The 21,537-nt window shown below is 43.4% G+C and overlaps 1 protein-coding gene across 3 annotated transcripts in view; it reads left to right on the forward strand.

Annotated features, from left to right (window-relative positions):
* Positions 1–21,537, forward strand: part of LOC146808740 (cell adhesion molecule CEACAM6-like) — a 335,917-nt gene that overhangs the window by 250,360 nt on the left and 64,020 nt on the right. For 2 of the 3 annotated variants that reach the window (XM_085615557.1, XM_085615556.1), the window contains 2 exons: positions 11,133–11,405; positions 11,501–11,761. In XM_085615557.1, the coding sequence (XP_085471683.1) occupies positions 11,133–11,405; positions 11,501–11,761 (534 nt within the window). Of the gene's footprint in view, positions 1–898; positions 1,163–11,132; positions 11,406–11,500; positions 11,762–21,537 lie in introns of all 3 variants that reach the window. The other variant, XM_085615555.1, reaches the window with a different exon arrangement.

Below are 21,537 nucleotides of genomic sequence, written 5' to 3' on the forward strand. Positions count from 1 at the left end.
GATTCATTTGCCGTTGGGATATTATTCTCGAATAGATGCTCACACTAATGACCCTGAGCTCTCAATCTTTGTATATCATTTATCAACCTTGGTCATTGTGTTTTGTTATAATTCTTTGTACCCTCTTTGTTTGTTCACATTAAATAATATTATACCTTGAAAAATGTACACCTATTTTGAAATTGTTTTCTGTAGATTTACCATGACATAAATGAGATAAGGGATGTATTGATCGTTCAATTGATAGCCATCGGTGTGGGGTTAATAACGCATTCATTTGTTCAAATTGTTTAATTTAGTTTATTGAATGAAATCCCTTGTAGGCACAGTTACCTACCAATAGTTATATTTCCCAGGCCTCCAAGGGTTGATTGGGTTTCCCACTTTTTTCTACTGAGGTTGATTCAAGCATTCCTTCCTTCACCATGCGTGTTGCAGTCGGTGCCCTAAGTGCACTGGGTGTCCAGATAAGGGGCCTGTGCCCTCTACTCAGTCTTAATACTGAAGCTACATCTCACTGATGAGACCGAAGTAGGCCAAATCGACCTAGGGATGAGACTGAGTGATCTCCAGCTGCTGGTATTAATTAATGCATTTCTTCTATCACTTTTTTCCTTTGTTCAGCTCTTTACATGCTATTGGACTGAAGATACATTGCAGCCAACTCCTGATGACCAGTTCTTTAAGATGATTCGTTGAACTAAGTTATACTTTCCTCCAAATAAGAAATTGAGTCTGAATATTCTCATTGCATCTCTTTAATCTTATTTGTGTCTTAAAATCTAGTACTTTCAATGCCTCTATCCGCAAGACACACAGCATTGATAAACACAAACACTCTTAGAATAGCAAGTGTTTACTCTGCTGGTTTAATTTTAATTTAATTTGTTTACTTCAGATGGACCTGACACTCCAGTAATCTCTGTCAACCCTAAGAATTCGGTTTATGCTGCAGGCTCAGCTATCACTTTCTCTTGCACGGCTACATCTTACCCTCCTGCACTGTACACATGGCTACACAACTGGCAATCCTTACTGAGGACAGGATCTGAGCTGGTCATTACCTCTCTAACTCTGACTGACTCCGGAAACTATACCTGTAACACTTCTAACAGTGTCACGCATCTCTCTCAGCACGCAATATGGGGGATCCACGTCCTGGGTGAGTACCCAATTCTTTCCGCCCTGAGGGAGTGGGCTGACCTGCTGCTATCTAGGTGGTGTTGGTGGTGGAACCTTTCAGTCTTTCACATTCCTTGTTTGTCAGTTGTCTCACGTCTAGACATTGTGTTTAATGTTGTTTCAAATGTGGCTGTTAAATAATTAAGGCAGATCACATGCATAAGTGGTTAACGGGTGAACTTGATTAATAATGTGCTCTTTGCTTAGCCAAGACATAAAATGCTACTGGAAAAAATATTTAAACTGGTTGTGTGATCAAAACACTGTGATAACCAAGTTATTAAAGAGTGGATATAAACCAACATGACAGAAGTAAAATAAAACACTGCAGCCCTAATTACGAGTTAGATCGGAGTCACCTCCAACTGACACCATCTCGTTGTGGGAACCGACTAACCATAGGTCGACTGTTCCGAACAAAGTATTACACTGTGACCACACATTGTAGCGGCGGGAAACTCCCTCTTCCCTATGGCAGCTTGTGTGGAGATCAGAAATGGGCCACAACACAAGCTCCCATAGAGAAATGGGAATTTCTGTAAATCCCTGAACCGCATGGCAGGCCCCTCACAGTGCCTGCCGAATGGTGCAGGGATTTACAGGGGGCACCATATGTGCCCCCAGGCCCACAACCGGAGGCTACAGAGGCATGGGGGCCCAGCTAGGGGCTCCCAAAGTAGTGTCCAGACAGGCTTTTCATGTTGGAAAGCCCATCATGAAAACCTGTCGGTAATTGACATCATAATCCGGACGGCAGAAACGCCATCCTTAGGGATTATGTGCGGCCTCCGACTGGTTTACATGCACCTTGAGCCTGGTCTCCGACCAGCCGGTTTAAAGTCCGAGTGCCTACATTGTAAGTAGGCGGTCAGACTCTGAACCATGGAGGCTTTCCGACCGACATTCCAATCAGCCTGTGTGCTTATTAGATGAATCCTATTTATAGAGATGACTACAAAAATCATTGGTTCATTTATTCTTGGGCAAGCTTCTCCAACAAGTTGCTCGTAAGCTACTGATAGCTGTTCAGCTACCTGTAAGTAGCTTTCCTATGTTTAGCCCAGCTGCCAAATTAGAAGCTTTTGCTTTGTTGAATTTGTATATGTATCCCACACTTGAAAATGTTTATCAAGGCCAAAAATGTGTCTATTTTCTCATCAGCCATTTGCAGAAAAATGTTTGGATATATTTAAAACTGATATATTAGTGATGACTCATGTGGTATTGGAGAAACTTATTACTAATATTACTACCTTGGAGTCAGGGACATTGAAGCTCTGTCTGCCAATTATAACCCATGTAGACTGATGCCACATCAATACATTACCCCTGGCAACTCTGCCTGATGCACTTTGGTGATCACTTCTAGTAATCCAGTATATGGTGGAAGCTCATGTAATCTCTTCTGATGTGGTCACTATTACAAGACAAATAGTAACAGTAGGTCGGTATGATTTTTATTGAAATTAAGTTGTTCTTGTTACAGACAAGATGTGAAATCCCTGTTCAAGGATCACAATTATTAATTTATACTTTCTAAAATGATCACTGACATAAAATGGGGAGAACCCACATGTTGACCTGAACCAGTGCCACATGCTTCACGTCCTCAGTGAAATTATAAGCCCATTTGTTCACTGTCTTATGCGAAACTCAGCCATGTTATCAAATTTCAATAACAAACATTTTTATCCCAAGTTATTCTATAATAGAATCCATTAACTATTCACCATTTATTTACAACATATCCTGATTAGGCTTGATTATAATTGCTATGTAGGATAGAGTAAAATGGGTATTATTTATGGATTCAATATGAAATGTACTTCTGACTCTGGTTCATCATGGGTTCAAGAGAAAGAGTTTCATGAATGTAATCACTTGCAAATTTTGTTAAAGATAAATTTGATTAATCTATTCATGTTTTTATCCAACAATAAGCTTCAGTGGTCGAAGTAATTCTAAAGATAGTTTACAAAAAATCTGTAAATGTCAGATCCAAAAAATCGGGTGCTCACACATTAGGTGTGCATCCGCACTTTATTGTAGGCTTTCACAAGGAGTGGCACACATGGGGCTGGTCCCCGTGTGGGCCTGAAGAAGAGGTTTAGGGAATACCTCGAAACATGTCGACCGAATATTAGAGACTGTATACACATAATAGTTATATCTTTTCCCTACTATTTAACCCCCTTTGTATCCATACCAACTAGGAGCAAGAATAAAATATTAGCTCACTAGCTATGTATTTTTAACATCACTTTCACCATTCCATGAACACTGCACTACACATTTCTTAACAAAAAAGTGCTCCTACGTAGTTCTGCATGTCGCAGCACGCCCCAAGCAGCAGCTGTTTGGGATGGCCCCAATGATGAAGCATGTCACCTAGGGGCAACCCTTGGTGAGTGAGGGAACTCGAGTAAAGAATTTTCTTTTCTTTGGACAGGGGTCTTGTTTTTTCGCGCATTCAGCGGAATCCCCATTCCCTTGTCTAGGATTTTTGGTTCTGATATTTACAGATTTTTTATAAACTACATGTACATTGGAGGGTGAACCTAACCAGTACCTCCATCTCCCCCTCCCCTTTTTTGATTGTAATTCTAAAGATAACATTGAAAATTGAGCTTAAATCATTGTTAAGTAAAGATTCTTTTAAAAACAGAAGATGGCAATGTGATCGGTCCAACTATGCAACATTAAAAGCATAAAAAGAGGCATGGCAGGCCGCCTAGCCCCCTCAACCTAACACAGACTAAAAAAACACAAACCAAGTTGGGAAGTAGGATGTATCAGAACAAAGTCAACTGCGAGGGAGCTGTATTGAAATAAAATTCAGTTCGAAAGGCTTCAAACTACAAAAACAGAGGCATTTATTTGTAATGTGCAGATTTTGTATGTCTTTGAGTAGACATGATAACTGTCTATTCTTTTTAAGCGATTATGTCTCAAGAATGTTTTAAATGTTTTGCTAAGCTGTAAACTAAGTATTAATTTGTTAATATTTTCAAATACAATAACAAGACTGGATGTTACGCACTCGCCATCATCTTCCAATCACACGACCTCAACATTGTCTCATACGCCGACAACACCCAGCTGATCCTCTCCCTCACCAAAGACCCCGCCACCGCCAAAGCCAACTTCCACAAAGGAATAAAGGCTGTCGCAGAATGAATGAAGAACAGTTGCCTGAAACTGAACTCGGACAAGACGGAGGTCCTCATCCTTGGCACCACCCCCTCCGCCTGGAATGACTCCTGGTGGCCAGCCACGCTGGGAGCTGCGTCGACACCCACTGACCACGCACGCAACCTGGGGTTCATCCTGGACTCAACACTATGAATGACCCAGCAAGTCAACGCCGTCTCCTCCTCCTGCTCCAACACCCGCCGCATGCTTCGCAAGATCTAACAGATGGATCCCCACCGGAACCAGAAGGATGGTCATTCAGGCCCTCGTCACCAGCAGGCTGGACTACGGCAACGCCCTCTACACAGGAATCACGGCCAAACTCCAGAAAAGACTCAAAGACTCCAACGTATACAGAACGCTTCCGCACGCCTCATCCTCGACATCCCCAGCCACAGCCACATCACTGCCCACCTGAGGGACCTGCACTGGCTCCCCGTCAACAAGAAGATCACCTTCAAGCTCCTCCCCCATGCTCAGAAAGCACTCCACGACGCCGGACCAGTATACCTCAACAAACGACTCACCTTCTACACCCCCAACCTCCAGCTTTGCTCCGCTGACCTAGCCCTCGCCACCGTTCCAAGCATCCACCGAATGACCACCGGCGGCAGATCCTTCTCCCACCTCACCGCCAAGACAGGGAACACCCTCCCCATCCACCTGCGCCAGGCCCAGGACCTGCTGACCTACAGGAGACTTCTCAAGACCTAGCTGTTCGAACAGTAGCAGCTCCCTCCCCCACCCCTTAGCGCCTTGAGACCCTCACGGGTGAGTAGTTCGCTCTACAAATGTCTGATTGATTGATTGATTGATTGATTAAAATCATGAATACCCCTATAATTCATTATCTGCTTATTTTTTTCTTTTGTGACTTCGATCTGCTCAACAAGGAAAAGCCTAAACATGAAATTAAACAATATTTATCTGTCAAAACTGTATTCTTCCATTGTGAGTAATATTCGCATTTTTATTGCAGATTATGTGTAGTTTACAGGACAAGCGCTTGATTGTCCGAGAAAAAGAAGTTTGTTTATCAACTGTCAAAGTACTTATTTGGTGGCATATATCTTCTGTAAATATTAAACATAACACACTATAACACTAATATTCTGCATTGATTACCCAAAAGAATCCATTGATGAAGAGCTTTATAATAGACAAAGAGGAGATAACTAACTGTCTGAAGTTAAAAGACTCCAGCATCATCTTTAGTGGTCCATCAAGTATGCAAGGCCCACAGATATTGTGCAATGCATTTTAGTTGCACTAATGAAGCAAAGTCATGCAATATAGCTAAAGTTACAAGCTTCTCATTAGGCGGGCTCCAGATTTCAGTCTTCGTGGTCCCAGTGGGTGAGATTCCCTTGCTTTTTTCCAATGAATGTTCACTAGACACTGCTACAGATTAAAGGTTCTTTTTATCTAGTGCGTGAGTCTGTTTACATTATGGAGATTACCACAAAGCCTTGCATCATGGGTGTAACACATTGGGTATTGATTGAGTGGGTGTCTGGTCGCACGAGACAGGGGCAAAGTCAAAAGTTATGGCCAACTGTGATGAAGTGCGGTTTGACCACATGAGGTGAATTGTGCTCGTCTTTGCATACTTTCAGACTTAGAAGAATTTTTTTAAGAAATGTTCCAGAAAAGATAAAAATTAAATGAAGCAAGGCAGCCGGCGGTGTCCAAGGAGGAGACGTCATTGTCAGTGAGCCACTGGATTGAGTCATGATGAAGATTTCTACCTTTGGCATTTGTCACTATTTTTGGGGGGAAGGTCAAGAACTCCGATGGGACCTAGTTGAAGGCTGTAGCCGACAAGATCTCTGCGGGGCTGTATATCTTTGCTAAGAGGTTCAGTTGAACAGAAAACTGCACGGAGAAAAACCTAGCAGAAGCTGCTGAGGAGTCAGTCCAACTGGTGATGATATTTGGGCTGATTGTTGTATATGCAGGTCTGGATCTTCTTTCGGTTCTAAGGCCACTGTTTGGTGGAAAATTCTCAAAATCCAAACTTTTAGGGTTTGTCAGGAGTAGCAACTTCAGCACCACTACTAAGGGTCAAGGACTATAGGGGCACCACTTCAGGGGTCAGGACTCCAGCAAAGGCCAAATGCAGAGTCCAAGGAGCGTGTTATTTCCCTGTAGCTTACACAGGGGGTCAGACAACCATCCCTTGGAGACACTCTGGTAGTCCTGGGTGCAAGCAGCAAGTCAGGCATCCAGCAACATGGTGGTTCTCTCTGGGGAAAGGCAGGCTTTAAACAGCAGGGCCATCCTGTGGCAGCAGCAGGGCAGACCCATTAGGGTGGAAAACAGGCCTCAAGTAGCATGGCAGTTCTCTTCTGCAGGTCCAGGACTGAACTGAGAGTTGCACTGAGGGCCCAATATTTATACCAAGCGACAGACTTTGAAATGAGGGAATCTTTGAGACTACCCCTACAACTGGTTCTGGAAAGTTCCTTCCTTCCTCTGCCAAGGATCCAAGAAATCTAGGTTCACAAATTACTAATGTTAGGTATCTTTGTGTGTGCTTGAGGCAGCCCCCATTGAAGCTCAAGTAAGGCAGGGAACAATCCTGTCAGGATGGCCCATCCTGCCCACACCTAAGACCTATTGTGTCACTGTATGGGAGGAATACAAAACATCTAACAGCAGGATCATGTGAACCTGGACACTAGCAGCAGACACCAAATGGGTAAGGCAAGAAAACAGCAATGTTCTAAAAGAGTTGAATTCTGAATTGTGAGTAAAAATCCAACTTTACCATTAAAGAGGATTTTAAATTTCAATTCATTTGAGCCCACACTCTATCTTTTCCCAATCAAATGTTAGCACATATTAAATGTAAAAAGTTAACGCAATGTTATCCAATGGGAAAGATGGTCTTACAGTTGAGAAAAACTAATTTAGGAGTTTTTCACTATCAGTACATGTAAAACCTAAAAACACATGTGCAACTTTTCAAATACAATGCATCCTTCCATATGGGATGCTTAGGGCCTATGTTAGGGGTGATGTATATGTGTTGAAAAGGAAGGTTTAGGCCTGGCAAAAGGTTTATTTTGCCAGGTCAAGTTGACAATTTCAAACTGCACTAAAGACTGCAAAGGTGTTAAACAATTCTGCCATGTTTTAGGGAGTGAGCACCGGAATTGTAGCACTGGTTAGCAGTGGTGAAGGGCACATGGTCCTAAAAGCCAAGACAAAATGGATTCAGCAAAAAGGGGAGGAGGAAGGCAAAAGGTTTGGGGTGACTGTAGAGAGGGCCAAGTCCTACAGTAGGCACAAGTGTCACGAATAGTTAGGTCATGGAAGACGAGAACACCCTCTTGATATGAAGGGAACTGGATGGTGTGTGGCTCTATGCGCTATAGTTGAAGCCAACACTAAGGGGCCGATTCCGATGGCGGGCGGACTGTCAGGAGCAGTAAACGACCGACCTGCTGTCGTCGGTTACGGCCCTGCAAGTACGATTCGACTGAACAGGGTTCGGTCGCACTTATATACTTCACAGTGCAAGTATGCATTCCGAGCGGTATGCATGCTTGCATTGTGAAAAGCAGGGGTGGAGTTCATCCCTGCACCCTGTGGCCTCCACCCCAAGGTGCCTGCCACCAGGTGCAGGGATCCACAGAGGGGCACCATAGGTGCCCCCAGGCCGCCATTTGGCAGCCTTGCACCGATGGGGGCCCTACCGGGAGCCCTCAAAGACAGTTTCCGACTGCCTTTTCGTGCCGGAAAGACCGGCACGAAAAGGCAGTGAAAAACTGCCATCGTACTCCCTCGGTTGTAAAGAGGCGGATTTCTTTCCGACCGAGCCCATCTGAATGGCTCGGTCGGAAAGGAATCCGGCTGACACGTTCCGATTCGGTCAGAAGGACTCCAATCAGCTTTCGGAGCCCTTCCGGCCGAAATCTGAATCGGCCCCTTAACCCCTTCCATGCTGCGCGAATTCCGCCGCTGTGCTGACGGTTTCTTGCGCGGGCGTGGTCATGACGGAACGGTTCCGTCATGAGCACAGCTCAACCGTGGCTCATGACGGAACCGTTCCGTCATGAGCACCGAAGGGGTTAATGTTCGAATAGACACAGATTAATCTGACACTTGTTTATCACCAAAAGAGTCTGAGAGTGACATTGATTGTGCTAAATTTCATAATTCCAGATGGATCACGCAGGTGTTGCAATGACATATTTTGGGAATTCAAACCTCTCTCTTAACACTCTAATCACACTGTCCAGAACAGCAGTCAGGTTGTACATTTGTTTTGCTTAAGTGATGTGTACAACCAGCACCAGTGACATTCTCACTATCCCTCGTATTAGTCACTTTAAGATACTCACCCTTTGCTGTACCATCTTATTGTTTTGGGGCAGAGCAAAGAATATCTTGTCTGCCTCTAAGGATGGTTGATGTAATACCTTGAGAATGGCCATGGGCAGAAGGGATCTGCCAGTATTTCTGCAGCCTACTGACATCATTCCATCCTCACCAGCATTACCCATGTGTGCATCCTGAGGTTGGAAGTTCAGGTGGCACTCTTGCTGAGGTGTACCTCCCCAATGCTGCGCATGTAGTGGGGAGATGTACATGGGAGACAGGAGTGTCCTTCTCCTGAATAACGCACCCACATCACTGGATCTAAGAATTGAGACCTCTCTTTAGTGATCATCATTTTAATCCTACTTGGGACATCCTTTGTTCAATAAGCAATGCAAAAGGTGCCCTTTCAATATGGCCCAACTGTTTTTGTGAGTACCTCATCATTAATAGCTGCCCTTCTAAACGTTCAGTTTACATTAGCTGTGGCAAGAAAGTGTGGGCTTGGAAATCTGCTATTACACTGTCAACAATCCTTAGTTTGGATCTGACCAAAAGAAGACCATGTCTGGACGTGGAGAGGAGGAGGTGGACCATGGAAAATCGGTGTCATGAGCACTCAGAGTGATGCTGTGGACAAAATCCAGGACATCAGACTGCCACCATCCTTTGAGTGGTTCATCGCAAAGGAGTGAGTCACATCTATGCCTACATGTGAGCAGAAGACATCTAGGGAGCTCTAACAGGGTGGACTGGAACCCAAAGGAAGCCCATCCTGGACTGAAAGCAGCCCCTGAGCCTGCAGGCTACTAGGGAGATAATCGTATGAAAGAATGGCCCACTGGGAATTGAGCTCAAAGGCCATTTTTGGGCATATCATCCAGAATTTTTAGACTGAGCGCTACTGACACAACCCTCAGAACTTCTTCTCTGTTGGTACAAAGTTCTTGTCCACTTGCTGCGTGTATGAGAGACAAAAGGTCCCCAGGTTCTTGTCTGCCTATCTCCCTGCCACCACCACCATGAAAACAACACTTACAACCTGACTCCTCATTAATGAGTGAGTCAACTTCAGGACCCCTCTGATCCCACAAGCCTGTCACATGGAGGGTCTAAAGCTCTTCAGAATCAAACAGCACAGCCTCCTTGGCAACTGTCTGCACTCACATCAGGATCAAACCAGAAGCCATTTAATGTATTCTCTGTCCTCTAATGCACCAAACTCAAACGCCACACAATTGTAATTTAGTAACTTGTTTGCGAGTAACTCTCATACTGACACGCCTAATACCACGGAGCTAGGAAACATTTTCTTAAGTTCAAAAAATGCCATAAAAAATTGCATTTTATATAGATAATGTCCTGATTCTAAATGCAGCTTAAGCCGTACTGAGGTGGACGGTTAGCAATCAGCACAGAACTGTCACCTCCAACACCCCCGGAAAACGTGAAGGCAAGGATAGCAAAACCATGGATTTTACATCATAATTTTCCTAAAAACTGGTTGGCTTAACAACCTATCATGTTTCGGGATCTTTATGGTATATGCACAGAAATATATATGTATGGAGCAACATCTAAAGATGCAAAAACTGTCAATCTTTCTTTAATTATCCCAACCTGTCCCCTCCAAGCAAGTTCCCAGTGGTGTCTTATGACTGTGAATCCAATTTTCCATTGCATGCCATCATCCAAAGGTCTGAAGGGAGCACTGTTCTGTTGCTTCCAGCCCTCCCAATGGCAGAGAGGACTCCTTTTTGTATGGATTAAACTTCTTTCATCATTCAAGAGAGACTCTTTCATGATTACCTCTAAATTCAATGATTATCACCATCAGTTAAGTCTTCGCCTCACCCTGTATAGGTTTTCATGATCTTGAGTAGAGAGCTGTGGTCAAAGGTGGCACAATATGCTCCCGGAGAATGCTTGGTTACAAACACCAATGTGCGGCTTGAGGGTGTTATTGTGCTGTGAATGGACTGATGTCCCTATGTCACTCTTCAAGAAAAACCTGTTAAAGTACCTAGCAAAGCATCTTTACCTGGGCTGTTATCAGTGAATGGTGGGTTCACTCTTACAAGGGGTGTTTGAGTTCTTGGGTCCCTCTGGCTCTCAATATATGGTTTAGTTTGGGGCAGGTAGCAAGAGGTGTGAAAGTGCAGGGCTCTGATGAGGCTTTAGTGTCACTCATTTCAGACTCATTCTTGTTGTCTGTTTCCAACAAGGATAGAAGGTGCCTCTTGGAATTATGGCACCCTTAATATATAATTGAATCCATGTAATAAAGCACTGAACCCACATGAGAGTGGGGAGAATCCCCAGGTAGAGTTGTCATTCCCTTGCCCTTCACCATTCCTTTTCCTAATCTATCCTGAAGTAGATACATAGCACACTGCTCACAATATAATCCTGTCTCTTTATTCTGGTTGCAGAGCCGGTGACTAAACCCAAAGTGACAGTGAGCTCGCCACTGGTGGAGAACCAGAGTCAGGCGGAGGTAACCTGTGACACCTCGAGCGCAGCTGTCACAATCCTCTGGTACTTCAATAGCACTTCAGCTCTACCTGGAAATATCATTCAGTCTTCAAACAACAGAACTCTGACCATCACCAACGTGTCCCGGGGGAATTCAGGGATCTACCAGTGCGAGGCCCTGAACCCCGTCAGCAGCAAAACGAGTGACCCTCAGCCTCTGACTGTCGCCTGTAAGTAGCCCCAGAGTTCCCTCTCTACCATCTCCCGTCCCTTTCTTTGGTAAGGAGGCTCACAGCTCACAGACCCTCTCTGTGTTCCCTTACAGATGGGCCGGAGGACATGAAGATTTATCCTACAGGATCTCAGTTGTTACAAGTGGGGGATAAACTCTCTTTATCGTGCACTGCGGAGTCCTTCCCAGCACCAGAGTACCAGTGGCTTCTCAATAATACTGATCTAAAGAGACCTGTTAACACATACACTGTTGCAAAGGTGTCCTCACAAGATAATGGGAACTACACGTGTGTGGCTCACAACACACTCACCAGCCTGTCTGCGAAGGTTTCTGTTGCTATAACTGTTAATGGTAAGTAGTCCAGGAATAAATAAACTCCAAGCCTGCTTCTTCCAAGTTGAGATCATTTCTGAAAGTATAGGCTCCAATTTAACATCTCATCATGAGCCTTCATATATAACTTTCTTAATTCTTTTTCCTATTTTGTTATTGATCTTTTTCCTTTATTGAGTTGCTCCTTTCCTTTCAGTCAGTGGCATAATTTAATTGATAATATTGGTGGCATCTTAGTAGTACTATCAACTGCTCTTTGAAGCCTGCAGGGCCAGGATACATTTCCTTACATGGTCCGTCTTAAAATACCTGGGTTTGCAGCATTTCAAAAGCAGTCATTGGTACCTGACACAAATAACAAGCTATTAAGAAGAGTAAGACATGTATGCTGTGAAATGATGATTAGAGATTGTGCAGGCAGTCCATACTCTTACACATCTGTGGATGATATCTGTGTTTCTGTGTCCTTTCTCTTTCTGCCACTCCTGCCCTTCTTCTCTCCTCTGACCTTCTCTCATTCTTTGTAGAAATGCCCTCTTGTCTCCTCATTCTCACAGATGCCTTTAATAATGTCCTCGGCCAAGACCACTGCACAATAGAATGCCTAATTTAAGCATTAATGAATATAGTGAACTGTTTGTTTCCTATGTCAAATATTACGATGAATACATTTAGTGGGGAATTCAATGACAAGGAATATTATCTGAAAAAAAGTAGAAAGATTAATTTGTCATTCTTATTTCTGCTACATCTAAATATAGGAGCCTCGCAAGGCGTGTTGGAGAAACTGCGCTATTTTGTGTTTGAGAGGCAAATGTTTTCTTAACCATAAGAAATAGAATGAGTTTCAGAAGATACAATCTAAGGCAAACCAGAGACTAAATGTAAATGTTTCTCAAAAGAGTTTTAATAGCTCCATTAATACTCTTATTCTCACTTTCTTTATAATAACTGTTTGAGGGCTCTCAGAGATGCCCCTTCAGAAATGGACTTCAGGGGAGACGCGCGAGCGCGATCCAAGATGGCCTCCGCGTGAGAGTCTTTGCGCGTTTTAAGCCCGTTTTTCGCTCAAAAACGCCGATTTCTGTCAGAAAATTGCCCTGGAGGAGGTCGCTGCATTTATAAAGGACTTACCAGTATTGTGGAGCAATTTCAGGGGTTTCTGCACAGCGGAAGTGGGTCGTTTCACTGCCTGGTTCCTGCTCCCTGCACAGCATTCAGGTACAGCCAGGCTTTCTGTCAAGGGGACGGAGCGAGCTTTCAGGAAAGGACCTGGCTTGGGCCTAGCCACTCCCCCAGCCCATTTTAGCTGCTGCACCAGTCATTTCTTGGTTATTTCCACAGCTTTCAGTTTTTCATTCGTTATTTTGGTTCTGCAATTCTGACTCTTTTTCACTTGAAAATGGAAAATAAAAGTTCTATTAATAAAAGGAGGCTGTAGGTTTCTCCTCCTCCTGCTAAATCTAAAGTAGTGGAGTCTTCTGAACCCTCACTATCTTTAATATTGGAGGAAATTCAGGCACTTCGTTTCAATACAGACACTATTGCATCTGAAGTAAAAAATGTACGTTAAGATATGGCCAGCCTGTCAATGAAAATATCGGATAATTCCATCAAAATACAGGATAATAAGGTCAAAATTGACTCATTTACTCCACTTGTGCCAACATTTCACCTATGTGCTCAACATTATTGGACTTGGAAAATCGTAACAGACAATATAATCTACGCATATTTAATTTACCTGAAAATGTTGAGAGAGATAACTGTAGACTATATTTGGAGAACTTATTACCTGGTCTTTTACAAATTAAATTTTCAGAAAAGTTTGAAATTGATAAAGCTCATAGGACTCCCTCACATAGGAACCCTCAACACACAAAACCGCGACAAATGATTTTTAAAGTTCTTCGACGCCACCATTTGGTTCTAATCAGAAAAGCAACTAGAGAAATACCTTCATTGATGGTCAATGGGAATAGAATATTTATTCATCAAGACTTTGCCAAAGAAACTGTCTCAATTCGCAAATAATTCACTGCTCTTCGTCCTCAACTACGAAGTCTAGGCTACAAATATGGTCTCTTTGATCCATCGACAATGCGCTTTTGGAAGGATACTTTTTCAAAATCTTTTCAGCGTCCAGAAGATTTGAGAAATTTTTGGGATCATCTGTCACAGCACTCTATGGATACCAATGACTCTGCTACTTGATTTTTGGCAGTTATGCCTTTTCTGACACAGTAATGAAATTTCTCAATAATGGGCTCCAACGGTTCCGGTCATGCTTGTACAGCGTGTGTGCGTTTCACATTTCACATTTATGTCTTCTGTTTGTCGTTTTTCCATGTTTTTTCATTTATCCTTTCCTTCTTCCTTATCTGAAGCTACCTTTTTCTCATTCTCTTGATCTTCTTTTATCTTCCTCTTCTTAAACTCTTTTCTCCTTTTTTCTATTATGGCTAATATACATAATATTAAAGTAGTTTCATTAAATGTTAAAGGATTGCGTCATCCAGTTAAACGTACAAAAATTCTAGATTATCTAGGTAGTTGCAAAGCTGATGTTTGTTTTATACAAGAGACTCCTTTGGATGATAAAATTTTAGATTATATGAAGAAGAAATGGGTAGATGCTATTGTCTTTTCTCCTGCCAATGATAAAAAAATGGTGTAGCTATTTTCTTTGCAAAAAAGCTACACTGTCAAATTTTGAGTTAAACTTCTGATAAGGATGGTAGATATATACTCGTTAAAATTAAAGTTCATGACTCATTTCTATTTTTATTAAATGTTTATGGTCCTCCAGCAGATGACCCAGTTTTTTGGACTAATCTTACAACAGAGGTTCTAAAGGCCGGTAATGCCCCTTTAATTGTTGGAAGTGAATTTAATGTTATCTTTGACCTTTTATTAGATAGATTATCTCTTACTAAGTTTCACCCTTCTAAAGTTTATTTTGCTTTCAAATCATTTATTCAAGCCACTAAGTTAGTTGATATTTGGAGGTTACATTTTCCTACAGAAAAATGTTTTACATTCTTCTCAAATCCTCATAATTCCCATTCTAGAATTGATTGTTTATTGGTCTCCAGGCAACTAATTAGTTCAATAACTGCTCCTAATATTGGTAACATTGACATCTCATATCATGCTATGATTTCTTTGGTTTTGAATTTGGAATCAAATTATACTAAACAATCTAGATGGCGAATGAACACTGGTATAATTTTAAATGAGTATAACAAGCCTAAACTTTTAGCTGCCATTCAAGAATATTTTATACTTAATCCTGAAGGTTCAACTTCTATGATTAATAGATGGGATGCTTTCAAAGCTTATATTAGGGGTGTAACAATATCTATTATGGCTCACGAAAATAAAACCTTTCATGCTAATGCTAAAAACATACAAAAACAGATTGCGAAATTTGAACGACTTTTTATTACATCCAGCAATCCTCAATATAAATTTAAACTACAAAAATTGTGTTATGAATTTAATTCAATCCTTAGTAAAAGAGCAGGTATTCAAATCTCTAATGCCAAAGCCAGATTTAGCTTTAATGCCAATAGATCCAGAAGACTATTAGCTAATTATTTGTGCATAAAAAAAGATAAAACTCAAATCAATTCAATTCATGGTCCATATGGTAAAATTGCTCTCTATCACAATGAAATTGTTAATGAATTTTTGAATTTCTATTCTGCATTATATAATGAATCCAATTTTCAGGATGTTTCCTTAATCGATTCTTTCTTAAATTCCGGTGAGTTACCCAAGATTTCACAATGAGATTAAATTGGACTTGATGCACCCATAACTAAAGATGAAATCTTATCAGCTATAAAATCTCTTAAAAAGAACAAATCTCTGTGTCCTGATGGGATTCCAACGGAATTCTACAAAGAATTTCAGTCACACCTTTTACCTTTTTTACACCAACTTTTTACGTTTTTTGGACCCACAGGATCTACCTCTGGTTCTTTTACAGCAGCTTTAATTATAGTACTTCCGAAACCAGATAAAGATCCCACCCTTGTGTCTAATTATCGTCCTATATCCTTAATTAATCAAGACTGTACATTTTATGCTAAAATACTTGCTACTAGATTGGGCCCTATATTAGATTCTATTATACACCCTGACCAATCTGGTTTTATGAAGAATAGATATTCTGCTAATAATACGAGAACTTTGCTACATATTATTGAACAAAGTCCTACTTTATCGGTGCCATCTGGAATTTTAGCCTTAGATGCTGAAAAGGCATTTGATAAACTCCATTGGCAATTTTTATTTCATACGTTATCCTCATTTAATTTTGGAGATACTTTTATTCGCATGATTTCAGCTCTATATTTTGCCCCTACTTGTATATTTATTAATGGCCAAGTTTCAACTCAATTTCCGCTTTTTAGAGGTACAAGACAAGGATGTCCTCTTTCTCCTCTCTTATTTTTAATTGGCATTGAACCTTTTCTTACCTTAATAAGAAAATGTGATAATATTAAAGGAATCATTATTAAGGATGTTACTGTTAAAACCCTTGCTTATGTGGATGATGTGCTTTTATTTGTTAGTGACCCTATATCTTCTTTTCCCTCATTAATGGATATTGTAACAAAGTATTCTACAGTTTTTGGATACACTTTAAATACCAATAAAACTGAATTTTTTCCCTAAAATGTTTATTGCACTCCTGAAATGCTTCCCATGCATGAAATTATTAGGCAAATAATAAATTAAAAGTTCCTAAACGTAATGCTGGATTCGGTATCCCAGACTTTTTTCTTTATCATAAAGCTTTTATTTTAAAACAAAGTTCATTATGGTTTAATCACTCCTTTTTAGGTCTCGGCTCGAAGGCTGCGCTTGCGCAGTCTCGCTCCGAGATTTAATGTTTTGGAGAAGAAGGGCTTGAACCCGCCCCTCTTCTCTCCTCTTCTCCATTGGCTGGCCTCTTAAATGCTGGCCAGCCATTGGAGAAGAGGTTTGTCTCTCCGAACAGGCCCCGCCCTCTTCGGATTCGGGGGCGTGCTTTTTGCTACTTTTCTCATTATCTCCTCCAGCCAATGGCAAGAGGAGAGAACAGAAAAACACGCCCCCGAATCCGGAAACGCCGCTGCCTTTCTCCGAGGCATTTCTGCTTCGCCTCGGAGAAAGGCAGTGGTGGGCTTGTTGTCATTGTACTCATGGTCTAGGCTGTCGTGCATGTGCGTTCAGGCTTAGTGTGTGTCAGCAATCGGCCTGTTCACGCGCAGGCCAGTTGATATTTAAGTGGTAAAAAGCAGCTTCAGCGCTTTGCACAGGAGTTTTGTATCGCCATAATAGATTAGGGCAAAACTACCCTCCTCACCTACCCCCCCTGCCCTCACCCCCCCCCACCCCTCCAGCGGTGTCTGAAAGTTCCCGCATTTAAGAACAGAGGTGGTGAGAGGACGGCAGAGCTTGTGAGCCGGGCCTCTCAGGGCGGGTCATGCGCGCTTCTTTCTTGGCCTCCCTCGCATGAAGCTCTGCAAAGATGGCAGACTTCCTGCCCACCCGTTGGGTGCTCTACGTTTGCTTTCCACACTGTGTGCTTAATAGCCGCAAGGCCGAGAAGCAGCGCAAGTCGAGGAAGATCGATAAAAATCCTTCAAGTGGAGAAGAATCGCATCAAGCGGCTTGTGACGATTCTGCAGCTGGGTGCTGGTGAGAGTGGCAAATTCACCTTCCTCAAGCAAATGCACATTATTCATGCGCTTTTGCTTTCGACATACGGGCAAAGGAGGAGTTCCAAATAACAGCAACATCATTAACGGTAAGGCTACAGCGGGCCCTTTCGGGGGGTACCTAGGTCAAGGTCCAAGGGGGCGGGACACATCCATGACTCCAGAGCACTGTACCTCAGCTCTTCGAGAGAACAGTGCTTTGCAGCCTCTGAGTTGCACTGTGGTACTTTGATACGGATGAGGGGAGGGGGTGGGCATCGGTCACGGAAGGCAGGAGTCAAATGCAGCACCCGTTCACACCATCCCAATAGAGGAGCAACGAGCCCTTGTCTAGGTAACAGGAGCCGCGGTTGGAGAAGGGAGGCAGCTACCATAAACCAGGGGCTTCAGTTTGAAAGAAGAGGCTTGTGGACACCTGGAGAAGCCTCACAGTAAACCAGGCCCGAGCCTTGTAAGGAGGCTTTTCTACCTCTGTCAGCCAGCAAAGCCGATCTGCCTGCTTTTCAGGGGAAACATACCGGTACGCACAAGGCTGCTGGAGTGAGCTGGGATAGATCAGGACCAGTTTGTGGAAGGTACACCTACCCCGTCACTAACAAACGGCATTGTTGAGCTGAAACGGAGACCTCCTCACAAACCTAGCTCCCTGAAGCAAGGCTTCACAGTTCAGGAAGCCCCCCCGTGGACTCCTGCACGGATTTTAGGATCATAGCCTGAGGAATGTCGCACCAGCTCTCTAGCCGCAGGGTCATCTCTCCCACTGTGCTGCTGTTTAGACTGCAGACCTTGTATGTTTGAGTCGCTGGTGAGTCTCCGAGAACATCTGCTGTTAAAAACATCTCATGCTAATGCCTTCGTTTTATGCACACCGATAATAGCTTTTTTTGTTGCTTGTCATTATATCATCCGACACTGTAGAAACAGTGAAAGTAAAGTGGTTTCTTGCCGCTATTATTCCCCACGCGATGTACTAGGATTTCACGGTATGGAATCGCGTCTGATTTTTAACACTGCATGTGCGTACGTGCACCCCCTCCTGTGTTTCTTTCCCACGGCAGGGAAGCCCGGCCAGCCTCTTTTTTAGCTCCACGCGCCATCTCGATGGCAAAGGTCAGGTTTTAAATTCTCCCCAGGGTGTTTGCGTTGTCTGCTGTGGAAATTAGCGTTTTATTATAATTTACAAAAAATGTTGGCTTTGTCTTTTGCATAGCACAACAGCTCCCTGTGCTTCAACCCACTGAAATGTCAAAACCTAGCGCTCATGGAAAAATGAGCATGCCTGATATTAGGTGCTATATTTAGAGAAAACGGCTCGAGCTTTTAAAGCCGGGAGAGAGTAAACCCATTGCAATCATAGCTCGGCGGCCCCCCTTCCCCCCACAAAGTGAAAAATCTGCCACTGTGTAAATAAACGCGATGGGTTTGACTAGAATATGGACAAGTTTTACATTTAAACAAAATCTAGGCAGACCAGACCCTCGAGAGAAAGTGAATAAAGGACTTCCACTGCACGTTGAAAAGCCAACTTCGGCTCCTACCAGAGAAAGGAGGGAGAAGAGGGCAAGCGGGTGAGAGGCACCGTTTTAACTGCATGTCTGCTGCTACCTTTTGAACCCTCGTGAGAACCCTACAGCCTGCGCATACTTTGAAAGGATGGCCCTTTAACTTGTGTACATTCCCACGTAATTCCGACAGCTGGTCTGCTCTACATTCCACTAACAGCATGGGAGGGAGCAGCCTGGAAGTGGCTCGTATGGACACGGCTTTGCACCCCCGCCCTCCGTCACGTGTGTGAGCCTTGCCTCTGCATAAGAAGCTGCCATGGAAACAAGGATGTCTCCTCTATTTACCAAACCATGTTAAGAGCAGCGCTTGGCCAGTTATTCTAATAAAAAACAGGATATATTTTGCTCTCAGATTTAGGATCTGGCTCCCTTCAAATTATACTTCACTTCCTGTTGTAAAAAAAATAATTACTCATGAAATCTTAATCTTCATAGAGCCTGTTGAGGGGTTTGTCAGTTGATCCAGCAAAAAGTAAATATGTTATGTTATGTTATGTTATATAATTTTATATAGCGCACGGATGCCGCAGCAAAGTGGCGTCCCGGCGCTTTGGAGAATAGTAAACACAACACAACAGAAAAAATGAAAAAGATGGGCCTAAATTGTGGTGAAAAGGAAAGTTTTAAGAGCCTTTCTAAAAGGAAGCAACTCAGGGATGGAACGCAGAGGGGCAGGCAGAGAATTCCAAAGAGTAGCCGCCAACACTGAGAAAGAGCGTCCGCCCATCCTAGATTTTTGGAAACGTGGCACGATGGCCAGATTAGATCCAGCAGAGCGAAGAGCTCTGGCAGGAACATAGTGCTGGATAGTCTGTGCAAGGATGGGAGGGGAGGCTGCTTTGAGAATCTTAAAAGTTAAGCAAAGAGCTTTAAACTTAATTCTCTGCCCCACCGGCAACCAATGAAGATCCTGAATAGTCCGACGGGCCGAGACAAACTTCGGAAGGCCAACAAGCATCCTAGCTGCCGCATTCTGAACTCTCTGAAGACGAGATAACTCGGCCTGATTAAGACCCAGAAACAGGGAGCTAGCATAATCCAGCCTGGTGAGAACCAGGGCTTGGACAATAATCTGTCTGGTCTCCGCATCGAAGAACTTAAAAATAGGTCGGAGACACTGCAGGGTACCAAAACAGGTACCAGCCACACGTTTTGTGTGGGAAGTAAAAGAAAGCTTATGGTCGAACCACACCCCAAGGTTTCTAACCTCAGTTACAGGGGAGGGAACGGGGCCAAGATCGGAAGGCCACCACTGATCTCCCCATAATTCACTATCCCTACCAAAAATAATAACCTCGGTCTTAGAGGCATTCAGTTGGAGTCGATTGTTCGCCATCCAGCCAGCCACAGCTTTTAAAGCGGACTGAAAGGTGGGGGCATCCATGTTGTGGTCACCATTGAGAGCCACCGCCAGCTGCGTGTCATCGGCGTATGACACTAAGGAGAGACCAAAACTATGGGCTACCTTCGCTAATGGCTGAACATATAGGTTAAACAAGGTAGGGCTCAGGGCCGACCCTTGGGGAACACCCTGGAGTATGGGGCGTGAAGCAGAAACAAAAGAGGGTGTGGAAACCTTAAAGGCTCGATCTTTAAGAAAAGAGCGAAACCACTCCAGTGCCACCTCTCCCACTCCTGCTTCCATCAGGCGGTGTAAAAGAATCTGGTGAGACACCGTATCGAAGGCGGCACTGAGATCCAACAGGATCAGTGCCGCCGTCTGACCCCGATCTAGCAGCTGCCTGATGTGTTCCACCACAGCCAGGAGGGCAGTTTCTGTGCTGTGGCCAGCACGAAACCCATTTTGGGAATTGTCCAATATATTAGCTTCCTGCAAGTGAGAAGATAAAATAGCGTTAGCATGAGCTTCAGCTAATTTAGCAGGCCAGGGCAGAAGGGAGATAGGTCGGTAGTGTTCGGGCTTGGTGGGATCAAGGGCGGGTTTTTTAAGAATTGGAATAACCGTCGCCTGTTTCCAAGCTTTAGGGACACTACCCGTGCTGAAGGACAAATTAATGAGACCATGAAGAGCAGGAAAGCAGCCTTCAGCGAATTCCCGGAATTGAGATGGTCTCATGGGATCATCCGGGGAGCCGGATTTAACTTTAATCGTCAAGGCAGAGAATTCATCCAAGGTCGGACTAGGAATAATCAGTAATGGTTTATGAACCAGTGACGTATGGCTAGTCTCTACAATAGGAAGCTGGGCAAATGACTTATAGATAGCCTCCACCTTTTCGACAAAAAATGAGGCTAAATCCTCACAATGCGTCATAGAGGGTTGAAGGGCAGCAGTATCAGTCCTTTTACTGGTAAGGTCCTTACATATCCTGAAAATGATCTTGGTGGGATTAATGCTATTCTTGATCTCCTGGGAGTAAAAAGCCGCCCTGGCCGCACATATGGCCCGATGATACACTCTAGTGCAAGCCCTATAGGCTGCCTTGAGGTCAGTATCATACGTTTTACGCCACGCGCGTTCTGCCTTTTTACAGGAGATTTTAAGAGTTGTGAG

Source organism: Triturus cristatus, chromosome 7 (assembly GCF_964204655.1).
Source record: "Triturus cristatus chromosome 7, aTriCri1.1, whole genome shotgun sequence".
In the NCBI taxonomy this organism is placed as follows: Eukaryota; Metazoa; Chordata; class Amphibia; order Caudata; family Salamandridae; genus Triturus; species Triturus cristatus.